Source organism: Poeciliopsis prolifica, unplaced genomic scaffold (genome assembly GCF_027474105.1).
Source record: "Poeciliopsis prolifica strain line A6 unplaced genomic scaffold, Auburn_PproV2 SCAFFOLD240, whole genome shotgun sequence".
NCBI lineage: Eukaryota > Metazoa > Chordata > Actinopteri > Cyprinodontiformes > Poeciliidae > Poeciliopsis > Poeciliopsis prolifica.
The window spans coordinates 101,391-113,890 of NW_026562615.1; the positions used below are offsets into that span (position 1 = coordinate 101,391).

The 12,500-nt window shown below is 38.7% G+C and overlaps 1 protein-coding gene across 1 annotated transcript in view; it reads left to right on the plus strand.

The window, feature by feature from the left end:
- The window catches only part of LOC129357339 (neuron navigator 2-like), a gene marked incomplete at its 3' end in the record, with an annotated part of 99,947 nt that extends 88,770 nt beyond the window's left edge, over nucleotides 1-11,177 (plus strand). Inside the window, 7 exon segments of the mRNA XM_055026639.1 lie at nucleotides 1,108-1,173; nucleotides 1,957-2,020; nucleotides 2,504-2,660; nucleotides 3,546-3,728; nucleotides 7,876-7,928; nucleotides 10,089-10,112; nucleotides 11,024-11,177. Coding sequence (XP_054882614.1) covers nucleotides 1,108-1,173; nucleotides 1,957-2,020; nucleotides 2,504-2,660; nucleotides 3,546-3,728; nucleotides 7,876-7,928; nucleotides 10,089-10,112; nucleotides 11,024-11,177 — 701 coding nt within the window.
- Between the last annotated feature and the right edge of the window lie 1,323 nt (nucleotides 11,178-12,500).

A 12,500-nucleotide genomic window follows, 5' to 3' on the forward strand; every position in this document is an offset into this window, starting at 1 on the left:
TACATTCTTTGAACAAACTTCACTGTATGTAAAAAACACAAACTCTTACCCAGTTTGTCTAGTTTCTATCTAAGTAGTTAGAAAAAACACTAAAATATCTTACAAGTAACGTTTGAGCAAGGAATAACGGCTTATCTGACATAAATTATTGTTAATATTAATGAAAAAGAATTGGTTCCTCTGGCAGATTATTTTACTTATAACAAGATATGTTTCCCATGTTTTAAGAAAAACAACCTGCCAATAAGAAGTTATCTTAAATTATTTTATAATAGAAATAATAATTTCAGATTATTTTTATTCTGGCAAACTTTTTGAATTATGAAACTCAGAAATTATCTTGTTTTTCCAGAAAATTTCTGAGAATTTATTTTTTTTACTAGCAATTGTTCAACTTTTCCAACTCAGAAGTTTCCATATTTCTTCCGGGAGCTTTTCAATAATCTCAACTTTTCTGTTTTTTGAAGAATATTTTCAGCTTTTCAAGATAGAAATGTCCTTTTAAAGAAAACTTCAGAGATCAGAGTTTTTTTCTAGTAAATTTTTGACTTTTCAAGCTCAGAAATGTACTTTTTTTACTAGGCAATTTCTGTGCTTTATCTAAAAATTTCAGTTTTTTGGGTGGTAATTTGATATTTTTCTTTTACTTGCAATGATCCTTATCTGGCATCGTATATACGCTTTTCCTAACTGTCAGACAGCAGGACCAGACTTCTATTACAGACAGGAAATCCAAAACCTCCTAAACAATCCTTTTATTTCCTTTTTAAACATTTCTGAATTGATCAGTTGCATAAAGCAGCCATGCTGTTGGAGTCGTTTGTAGTTCGTAATCTGTATGCAGATGTGGCGAGGAAACTATCTTGATTCTTGTCAGTGTAGCAGATTCCTTCCTGACAGCTTGACTGTGCAAAGTGACGAGAATGCCTCAAAGGAAACATTTTATCATTTGAGCTCCAGACTGTGACATTAGTGAGGTTTCTCTGCTGAATCCTTGCTGTTGATTTCTGCTCTGAGACATTCCTTCATCTATCTGACTCTCTAAAACTTTGCTGTTTCTCTTGTGTCTGTTGTGCGTTTTCTTTTCCCCTTGCTGTCTTCCATCAGTCCCCTCTCCTCGCCCTCCGCTAGCCCCATATTCAGCCGAAACACGCTACCTCGGAGGCAGGACAGGTAAATGTACCTGTGTGCAGTTTTAGGCTGTTGCTGAGGTGGGTGGTCCTGCTAAAGCACCACCTGCTGCCACACAGGGAGCCCCGGCCTCTGGGATTACAACCTGTAATCTAGCCTCAGCGTTTTGTCCCTGTGTGGTAGTCTGTGGTTATTTTTAGGACTCCTTGAGATGAATGGAAATTATGAGTTTCAGGTTATGCGTTTTAGTTTAGCTGTCACATGCTGCCATCTTGTGGTTGAGAATAGAGCTTACACCAAAATTGGGTTTTTTCTGTTTCCACTGAAATATTAAATATCTGAAAAATACTTGAGTGTGAAGTCCTTGCTTGTCTAGTTTTCTAGTTAATCTTGAAAAATATTGTTTATTTATTTATTTATTTATTTTTGCTAAAGCTTTTGATGTTCTGAAAAAATGAATAAATAAATAAAACTATCCAGTTTGGACATTATTTGCTTTCTATAACAGAGGATTAGGGCCACTGAAAAAAAGCAAAAGAAGTATGACTTTAATCTCAGAAATTTAATCTCTGGATCCTGACTTTTTTCTTTTTTTTTTTTTTTTTTTAGAATTTTGACTTTTTTTTTCTTGGAAGTTTGACTTTAATTTTCTCAAACTTCTGATGTTAAAATAAGATTTTCTTTTCCAGTGGCCCTTCTCCTCTTCTGTAGTTTGCAGCAAAGATATTTCATTGTTAAAATAATTTTAGCTATTTATTCAGAGACACGTTTCCTTGCCTCCTCCCTCCATTTGTGTTCCTCTTCTGAAGTGTTTCTCTCCCACAGCGGGCCACATTGTGGTAGAAACACTCTGCCTAAGAAGGGATTCAGGTACCTCATTTGTTTTCCTGTTGGGCACTTTGCACCTTTCCACTCCGGTTTTACCAGCCTCTGCTTTATTTTTTTATTTTTTCGCAGCGTCCACATCGTCTTGTTAAGGCTTCTGTTCACACTTTTCAAAATCAAGATTTTGTTTGGCACTTAGCACATGTGTTGTCGTGTCGAGTGTTTGTCCCTGTACAGATTTATCAGTGTGTTGGGGCAGGCATGATTTTTTGTTTTTGCTTCGGGGGTCAATTTTTCTCTCTTTTTCCCGTCTTTTCTGCTTTTTTCCGTTGCTCAAAGCTTTTAAAACGTTCATGCAGTCTATGTTGCTGCAGCATCTGTCTCATCTTCATGTCAGATCCTGGTGATTAATCTGGCTGCTTGAAGCAAAATAAACAACAAAATCTCACTTATGTTAAAACAATTATAAAATCCCATATCCTCCACACAAAATCTCCAGTTTGATGCCCTGGCTTCGGTTTTAACCCAATTCTTTGACTCTCTGCAGGTATGGTCCTCTCAGCAGCTGCGAGGTCATGAGGACCGTGATTGGCTGCGCTCCCACTCCACCAGTGGGCTGCAGGACTCCGCCAGTAACTCACCGTTCTCCCCCGGCTCCAGCCTCACCTCTCCCTCTGGAACTCGCTTCAACTTTGGACAGCTGGGTAGGCCACTCACAAAGAAAACAACCTTATATATTCACTGGCAAATCTGTAAAGTGTGGCATGCATTTCCTTTGGTATTGCTTACTAAATCCAGGTCAATCAATCGTTTTAAAGACATATAATTAATAAAGTCACTCCACCTTTCTGTGTGATTTGATCGTCACTTTAAATTCAAATAATCTGCTTCTCAATGTTTACACTCAAATATGAAAATAGCTGCAAACAACTGCAATTTCAGAAGCGTACATCTTAGAAAAGCAGAAGTGGAGCCTCCTGCACAATCAACACAAATGCAGCAAGAGGTTTCTGGATGGTGAGTCAACAGCAAAACACTTGTGTTTTCCAGCAGCCATTGTGCAGCTCATACAGCATTAAAACCAGCTGAACAAACATGCTGTAGCTCCACTGGGGTTGCTAGGTAACGACCCATTGCTGCTCAAATGTGACTCAACAACCAGAAAGGTTTTGAAGTCAAAAAACAATTAACTTTTTGCTGGAAAACAGCTGAGTTACGCATTTTTGGAAGCAGTTCAGACCACAATGAACATACAAAATTGTGCAAAATGTGAATTTTGTGTACTTGGTCCCCTTTAACAAATGCAGGTCACATTTTTAGGATTTGTATTTGGAACAATGTTTGCTTTTTGTTCCTGTTTTAATTATGCAATAGTTTGTGTTGCTTTATCACATAAAATCCCAATAAAACACAAAAGCTTGTCTGTCAGGATCATACATGAATACCTTAGTGAAGCACTGTAACATTATGGACAGAGAGCTGGTTCATTTTAACTCGACCAGCTCATGTATTTAAATTTATGCAAAATATCTTATTTTACATAATATAACCTGCACATAAATGCTGCTCTGGTTGTATCGTTTCTGCAGCATCCAGCCCAACCTCTGCAGGTCAGATCAACCTCGCTGGTATGCGCAACAACAGCCTGACCAATCAGGACACTCCTTTTGACCCGTGCAGCGACAGCCGACTGAGAAACTCGTGCATGTCGCTGGACGAGAAGACCCGCACCATGAGCCGGTCGGGATCTTTCAGAGACGGCTTCGAAGAAGGTAAGAACTCTGCTGTTGTTTCTGTTTCACACTTGGGATGAAATCAGATTTAAATACGTGTGAACCAGTTCAAAGGTCTCTTACTTTGCTTCCTTATTTGACTTAAACAATTATTAGTATTTTTGTTAATAGAACATTAAACATGAAAAGCCATTGTTTTCCAAGGGACCATTTAAGTTTCATGGCTCGAGAAAAATGTAACTTAAAAAGCTTGCTGGTACCCGATTTGTGTAAAATTGGGGAAATGAACATTAAAGTTTTAAAACACGAACAAAAGTTGCAATCAATAACAAGAAAGCGAAGTAACCATTTTCGTAGATGTTTTGCTGAGATCAGAAGTGAATTAAAAGCTGTTTAAGCTCCGGCTTGCCAACTAAACAGCATTCAGAGGAATGGTTCATGTGGTTGAATGAAATAAGAGCAATGTTCTTTTTGAACCATTCTGAGATAAACTTACAAATGTATTAAGTTGGAGTTTTTGCAGAACTAAGTATAGACCTTCCCTCATCGTGCACATTGTTTCCAAAAACCAATATGGAATGTTTTAAATATCAGGATTGGTACAGATATTAATCAGAGCATCTCTAGTTTGTATCGTGTTTTAGCTTATTTTATTGTGCATGAGCAGCTGTCCGTCATCCATTGAACAACTTGTCTTGAAAGCCTTGCGTCTGTTTGAAAATCACAGATGAAGGCATGTTGTTTTCACCTCAAGCGCCTGTAACATATCTGTCCTCCTCTCGTTTCAGCAGAGGGGATAATTACAGGGATCGCTGTGTGAGGTGTGAGTGAGACGTGGCGACATTTAGGAAAACCGCCAAGCTAAACTTACCCTCCCACTTTCACTCTTTGTCTTGGTTGCTGCCTCTGCTGTGACATGCAGCTTGTGTGCATGTTCATGTTTCTGAAGTCTAGAGTTTTCCTCCAGACACAAAAGGCACATCATCCCTGAAACACTTTGTTGTGCTTAACGAGAGCAACAACGCCGCACTTTGTCATCTCATCCGCACCAAACTAAATCCCCCCTGCTCACATTTATGTTTGCAAATATTTTTTCAGCTTAAAGGAGAAACGCAGACATAAATTTACTATTTTAAATGATAGTTTACAGCTTGCTCTGAACTAGGAGTTGGGGATTCATTTATTTTATTCGAGTGAAAGATGATTTTAAAAAAGGTGAAAGTTTTAGAAATTAGTGGTAATACTCAATTCATTACTGGTTCCATTCAAGGCTCTGAGAGTATAGAAAATGTAACATCTGCCAATCGATTAGAACATTTAATATATGAATATGCACACAGATGCATTAAAATGCAAGCAATTATCTTGTAGCAGAAATCAGATTAAGCAATCTTCCACTTCTCAACAGTTCTCAGTTCTACAGGTTTTTATATTGAGGAAGGTTTAAAGTAATTTTGGTTTTGTTCATTATTTTGGTCAATTTTTGCAGAAATCACAATTTAGTGGTATTGTATTGTGATTATGTTTACATCTATTGGGTAATAAATAGTCAACAGAAAACAACAGTTATTAATTTCCAGTTAACTGAATTAACCCAAAGTTAATTCAGTTATTGTTGAACAGCAAACTGACTGAAGTTTTCTCCCAATTTTTACTGTCGCCATTTTGCAGACTAGCATAAACGCTGCCAGGATTATGGAGTACCGTAATTTACTGACAAGTGATGTAAACTGCTTGTGTCACATCAGTTCAGAAGGTGAATAAATAGAATCATAAACACAAAAATGAGGGACAATACATGTATAATTTGTCTGTTTTAATTAGTTTCATAAATGCACACTATAGTTTCAGTTAGTTACCATTTTCCATCCATTTTTATTTTTTTCTGTTAATGAAAATGTTATTGCAATTACAATTTTGGTTATTTTGATAGATTTAGGACATAAGGACAGTTATTTCCTCCACCTCTTGCTGCAGAGCGAGGGGCATTCCCAAACCAACCAGAAGATATAATCTTTCTGCTGGGTCCTGGGTCTACCCTGAGGCTTTCTCCCAGTGGGATGTGTGAAAAACAAACACCTCTCCCCAGTCCCCGAACTAACCAGACCCGCTCTTCTTGATGGACATGTTAAGCCATGAGTTGCTAACCACCAACATCTTTAAAAAAATCAGAGCAACAATAATGTTTTATGTGTTCCTTACCTCTCACCCACTGGCTGCAGGGTTAGGCTCAGATGGATGAATGGATGGATTAAAAAGTATTTGTTTGAAATAACAGGAGATGATGAAACATGACTGCAGTTTTCCAATAGCCCAAGAATCTGCTGGTTTATTTAGAGGGTTCAAAAACTTGAAATATATATATATATAAAAAAATAATGCTGGGATTTTTTTTCAAAGTTTGGTTAAATATCTGAGTCTGAAATCAAACTTTTACAACTTAAAGGGGACATTTTATGCTGAATTCACCTTCTTAATGTTTTGGTACTTCAAATTGGGTTTCTGCTTCTTCTAAACACAGACCAAGAAATTAACAAACCCGACCCAGGTGGTTTTCAGCAATAAGTGGATGTTTTTTGAAAAATGGGAAATGAACCATTTCAAAACCCTCTGAAATGTAACGTCACAAATCAGTGGGCATGACCCGTTACCTAGCAACCCCAGTGGAACCCAGCCCGTTACCTAGCAACCCCAGTGGAACCCAGCCCGTTACCTAGCAACCCAAGCCAAGCTCCAGCACCTTTGGTCAGCGGGTTTTACTGCCGTATTTGCTGTACGAGGTCTGCTTGAAGAGTCAAGTGTTGGAAGCCATTTTTATGTGAGTGTAAAGTTGAGTTGGGGGGCGTGGCAAGCAGCAGCTTATTTGGATTTAAAGTGACAGGAGGCCATAAAACATTTCACAATAGGCAGAAGTGGGCAGATGAAAATCTCATAATCTAAGTATGATTATTGTGCAAAGAAATGTAATGAACTTGTTTTGTATATCCCATTGCATAATGATCAACTTTAAACGATATCTGCGGCTGAACAGCCACGACAACAAAGCAAGGATAAAGTCTCATTATAACAACGTAAAACTGTTATCAAAACAAAACGAGCTGAAGATCTCGTTACCTTGAGATCAATTGTTGGTGTTTTCTCGACACAATGAGTCGCCCACCCAAAGAGACAAGGACAAGTTGGAGATTAAATTAACTTGAACTGTATATTTGCAATTTGTCCATGAATTTGCAATAAAGTTTGACTGCGTTTTCATTTAACTGAAAAATTTAAAACAGCCATTCCACTTTAAAAACAAAAATCACATTTTTGGCTAAGTTGTTAATAAAGCAGTGCAGCCTGATTGTTTTGTCTCTCAGTGAAAACTAAATGTTCTGCTTTCGTGTGGGTCCCTGCACACCTTCCTGTGTAGACCCAACAAAGATAAGAGTGAATCTTCTGTAAACTCCTATCTGCCTCCTCTAACAGAACAAATGCTTCTTTTGCGGATCGGGCCGACCTCTCGCCGTGGTTTCTGACATCACACTGCTGATCCCTTCTAATCTGCTCCCAGACAGGGAACAGTAACGGCACTGTTTTCCCTACATGTGCGATTAGCAGCTGAGTCACTGCAGTAAAGTTCAGCTTGTCATTAGCTTCGCTATGGTTGGGCTGTATATCTGGAGGAGTTTTATCTTTGTAGCCAGGAATTAGACTCCGCCTGGACACAACTGGGAAGACTGGGTAGTTTGTGTGGGGAGACTGTGGGAGGTCTGGTGGTAATCGCAGCAGAGCCGGCCCAAGGTTGTCTGGGGCTTTGAGCTGATTTGGGGACCCAACTTCCTGCCCACCAATTATAACCCCACCCTGCAAAAACATAAAATCTAGTTTCTAGTACAGATACTTTAGTGTATTTAAAAAAAGACAAATCTGACATTTCATTTCTTTAAAACTTCTGGTAATTGTAATAATTTAGTTTTATCATTGCCATGATAAATCACAGTTAATGTCAAAAAATAGATCTAAAATATATATATTTTTAAATTCTTCAGGTTTTTTTTTTACAATCACATAAATAAGTACCAATAAATTTAGTGATATAAATCACATTTCGTTATGTGATGGTGTGTTTTTCGGTATTTATGTTCACGCTCTGCCATGCAGTCTTGGCCAAACAGTCACTGAAACCTTTTCTTTGTTTCTGCAGTTCATGGCTCATCTCTGTCTTTGGTGTCCAGCACTTCTTCCATTTACTCCACGGTGAGTTTACACTCCAGAATTGGTCTGAATTGTGCTCATATTTTTATCTTCCTGAAGGCGACGATTCTTCTGTCACACATTTTTTACTTTTTACCAGTGCCGTCAAAGCCGAGCATAATTTTACATCCAGCAGCTTTTTTAAGGCCTTGCTAATAAAAATTTTTAAAAATTTATTACGAGAAGAAAATCGTAATATTGCAATTATAGTCATACAAAAATAAAGTCATATTAACATGAGAATAAAGTCAAAATATTACAAAAATAATTTAACATAATTATTGATTCTCATAATGTTATGACTTTATTCTCCTAAAATAACTGTATTCTTGTAACATTCTAACTTTATTCTTTTAATAGTACAACTTTATTGTTGAAATATTATGACTCTACTCTAGTGCAACTTTCTTCTCATAATTTTATAACTTTATTCTCGTAATGTTATTTTTATTTTCTTAGTGTGGCTGCAATACCCTGTTGAACCCAAAAATGGACAAAATAGGAATCACTTTTATTCATGTGGAAACCGCTTCAGTTCATTTAAATATTAAAGTTTATCAGTCAACTCAAAGAGATATGTGACTCACACATCCTGAAAGGAGAAGGTTTAGTCGTAGGCACACAGAGTAACGGGGAACAGCCCACATGTGCACACAGAAAGTGAAGCTCCTCCTCCTCCTCCCTCTGCGTTTGTTCGCTCACCTGAGCAGGTGTAGCACAGAATCTCTCAGACGAGCTTTGACCCTCACAGCCTGAAAGTTACAGGCTGGAAATCAGAGCGGAGCCAAAATGATGGCGACTTTATCGCTGACGGGAACGGTCCCGGCTTGGCAGCAAACGGTAGGAAACAGGAGCAGAGTGTTACGGTTTCTGATTTTATGGAGTGAGTCAGAGGCAGGTTGTTTTCTGGCTGTAAAGTTTCTTTGAAACAAGAGCGATCTGCTGTAATCAGCTTCTGGAGGAACCAAGTGATGATGTTTTTGTGTTAGTGAGTCGTTTCAGGACAAACTGCTGTGTTTGTTTCCAGGATCAGGTGGTTGCACTGCAAAAACACAAAATCTCATCCAGTGTTTTTGTGTTGTTTCCACTGCAAATATCTTAGAACACCTGAAATTGAACAAAACTAACTTTTAATCCAGGCATAAGAGCTTGTTTTAAGTAATTAATTTCTTAGAATTGATGAAAAGTACTAATTCAATTGGCAGATTATTTCAATTATAACATAGAGAAAATGTTTTGTTGTATTTAAAACAAGATAAAGTGGAACTGTATCAATATTAAGATATTTTTTACGTAAAACAAGCTCCTATATCTTACTGAAAAGATGCTTGTCAGCTTGTTTTGTCTTCTTTCAGTTGAATTAAGATATTTGCACTGGAAAGTAGACCAGATATAGTTAGTAAGATTTAGGTTTTTTTGCAATGTAGGTTAGAATCACATAATTTTGTGTCCATAAAGGTGAATTGAAATAAGATTTTTGTGCTGCAAGCTGCTCCAGCTCTGCTATTTTTGCATGAGAGTGAGCTGTTTCTGCGTTTTGGCTGCGTTTCCAGGACAAACTTCTGTGTTTGCGTTTCTAGGATCAGCTGGTTGTGTATCTCTGTGTGTGTTTTGATTCTCCTTGTAAACCGCATGCCACAGTCCAGATGTGCTAAAGTTCGTTGCTCATCCACTGCTAGGAAAGCTGCAGCAGCGAGTCGCTGCAGGTGAAGATAAAAAAAGTCAAACTCACCTTAAATTTAGCTCCAAACGAAGCCGTTGTTATAATCTATAAATAAAAGTTCAGGTAGAGCCTTTTTGATATGTAAATGTGGGTGTTGCATGTGCCAGTGTTTTGGTGACCAGCATCAGGGCGTGTTGCGTTCGTGCGAGCTAGCATCTGTTTTCTATGCTCTTGCACTGTATGTCTATGTACCACCTAGTTCTTTTTTTTTTTTTTGGCTATTGTTCCATTTTGACAATGAGACTCAACACACGGTGAAATGCCTTCAGGAGGATATCTCTGCTTCCCAGACATATTACACCAGACAATACGCTCCACAGTTTATAAAGCTTGTCTCCAAGGAGCTAATAAATCAAACCGGAGTCAGGAAATGTGCGGTCTGACCCGCGGCAGGTTGAAGACTCTAATGGTTTTCTCTTCTTCTGCTGTTTGTTTTTCAGAACGAGGAGAAGTCTCAGTCAGAGGTAAGCATCAGCACGCCCACAGCGATCCCAGCCTCTTTAATTTTCTGCGTTCACTAGCTGGACTTGTTGGAACATGGGCATGTTTTCACAGTTGTATCCAGTTACACAGGTAGCCATGTTGTGACTGACCTTCTTTACCCTGAACCTGTACACTGCAAAACACAGAAGAACAAGCCCCACTGGCAGATTGCTTCAAATATGAGAAAAATATCTTGTCAAAACCAATATGCTTTCATCAATATTAAGAAATTTGACTTAAAATAGCTCCTGCATTTTGCTGAAAAGTTATTTCAAGTGTACTAAAATAATTTAACTGAAAGCTAGACAAAGAAACTTAGAAAGATTTTTTATTTTTGCAGTGTATGGCATAAAACTGTGGATTTTTAAAATGTTTGTAGACTGCAAAACACAAATATTAAGTATTTTTTTGTCTAGTTTGTACTGCAAATAAATTTGTCCTCTTGAAATAAGAAAAAAAAACAAATGAGTAACTTTTTGGCAAGACATAGGAGTTTGTTTTAAGCAAATAATTCCTTTATACTGATGAAAAAGTACTAGTTTCAATGAGATTATTTCACTCATAACATGGAAAAAATTTCATGTCATAAGAGAAATAATTTTCCAGTGGAACTAGCACTTTTTCATTCAAATTACAAAATTATTTACCAAGATCCAGCTCTTATATCTTCCTTAGAAGTTATTAATAAGTTAGTTTTTCTCTTTTCAAGTGCACTGAGATATTTGCAGTAGAAACTAGGCTGTAATTACTTGGTAAGGTTTGTGTTTTTCCAGTGAACCCAGAACAAATTGTTCAGATCAGGGATCCTCCCCTGTTTGTGACTGCGGTGTTTTTCTTATTATGCATTTGGTTGCGTGTTTGATTTTTTTTTTTTTTTTTATCTTGACCCCAGATCCGAAAACTTCGCCGGGAGCTGGATGCCTCCCAGGAAAAGGTTTCTGCCCTCACCACGCAGCTGAGCGCCAATGTAAGTGAACAGGGACATCAACACACGCACTGGAAGACTTGCATCACACACCTGTACGTGACGGGCCTGGATTTTAAAAGTGGCTGTTGTTATAATCAATAACTGTTGCCTTCTTTATATTTGTTTGGTTTTTAGAAGACAGTTTTTAAAAATACTAAAACAGATGTTATAAAATGTAAATTTAAGCACAAAACTGAAATAGAAGGCCAAATTTACCTTCTATTGTATTGAATTTCCTTTTGTTTATTTGTAGCTTATTTTTTAAAAACAAGTTCACCTCTTTTCAGACTTTGTCTTTTAAAGCTTCACAAAGTAGAGAAAATTTGTCTCCATCACGCACTGAAACACAAGTACTTACTAATCCCTTACAGAAAGATGACACAAAAGGTATAATTTTACTACTGGCAGAGCCATCAGAGAATCTCTTAAAGCATCTCTAGACACGAATGTTTCTGCCTGCCTCCTGCCGTTGTTGCACAAGTCTTGCCACGCTCTGCTGGTAATTGGCTCCCAGAGTGCGTGCTCTCCTCTGGATTAAAGATATGGAAGGAAGGTTGTTGGAAAACAGCAGGTACTCAAGTCCCGGCACACCGCCGGTAGATTTAAAGCAAAGATTTTACAGTAAGTGACGCCTCCATACAAGCAGGAGCATCGCAGAGATGCAGAGAGAGACAAAATATTGTTGAAATATTTAACGTTGTGTCCCAGGCTCATGAATTGTCTGAGCAAACCTTGATGCCCCTGAGGCAGAAAAATGAAAAAGACCAAACATGAACACACAAATCAGCCAGCACAGGATCAAATCTAGAGGAGTTTGTTCACCCAGTGTGGTTAAAGGGGATGTGTGGTGCTATATTCGCATTTTGCATGTTTTTGTACTTCCATGTGGATCTCGAATTCTTCTGAAAACAGCTGAATGACCTGAGGAAGACTTAGATAAAGCAACTAAGTCATTTCTGCAATAAGTTGATGCTTTTTGGTGTCTGGAAAATTAGCCCTTTTAAAAACCTCTGGAATGGAATGTCAAGACTTTGCCAGCCCAGTGCATCACCTAGCAACCCCGGAAGCCCAGCGCGTCACCTAGCAACCCCGGAAGCCCAGCATCACCTAGCAACCCCGGAAGCCCAGCTCGTCACCTAGCAACCCCGGAAGCCCAGCGCATCACCTAGCAACCCCGGAAGCCCAGCGCGTCACCTAGCAACCCCGGAAGCCCAGCGCATCACCTAGCAACCCCGGAAGCCCAGCTCGTCACCTAGCAACCCCGGAAGCCCAGCTCGTCACCTAGCAACCCCGGAAGCCCAGCGCGTCACCTAGCAACCCCTGAACCCCAGCTCGTCACCTAGCAACCCCGGAAGCCCAGTGCGTCACCTAGCAACCCCGGAAGCCCAGCGCGTCACCTAGC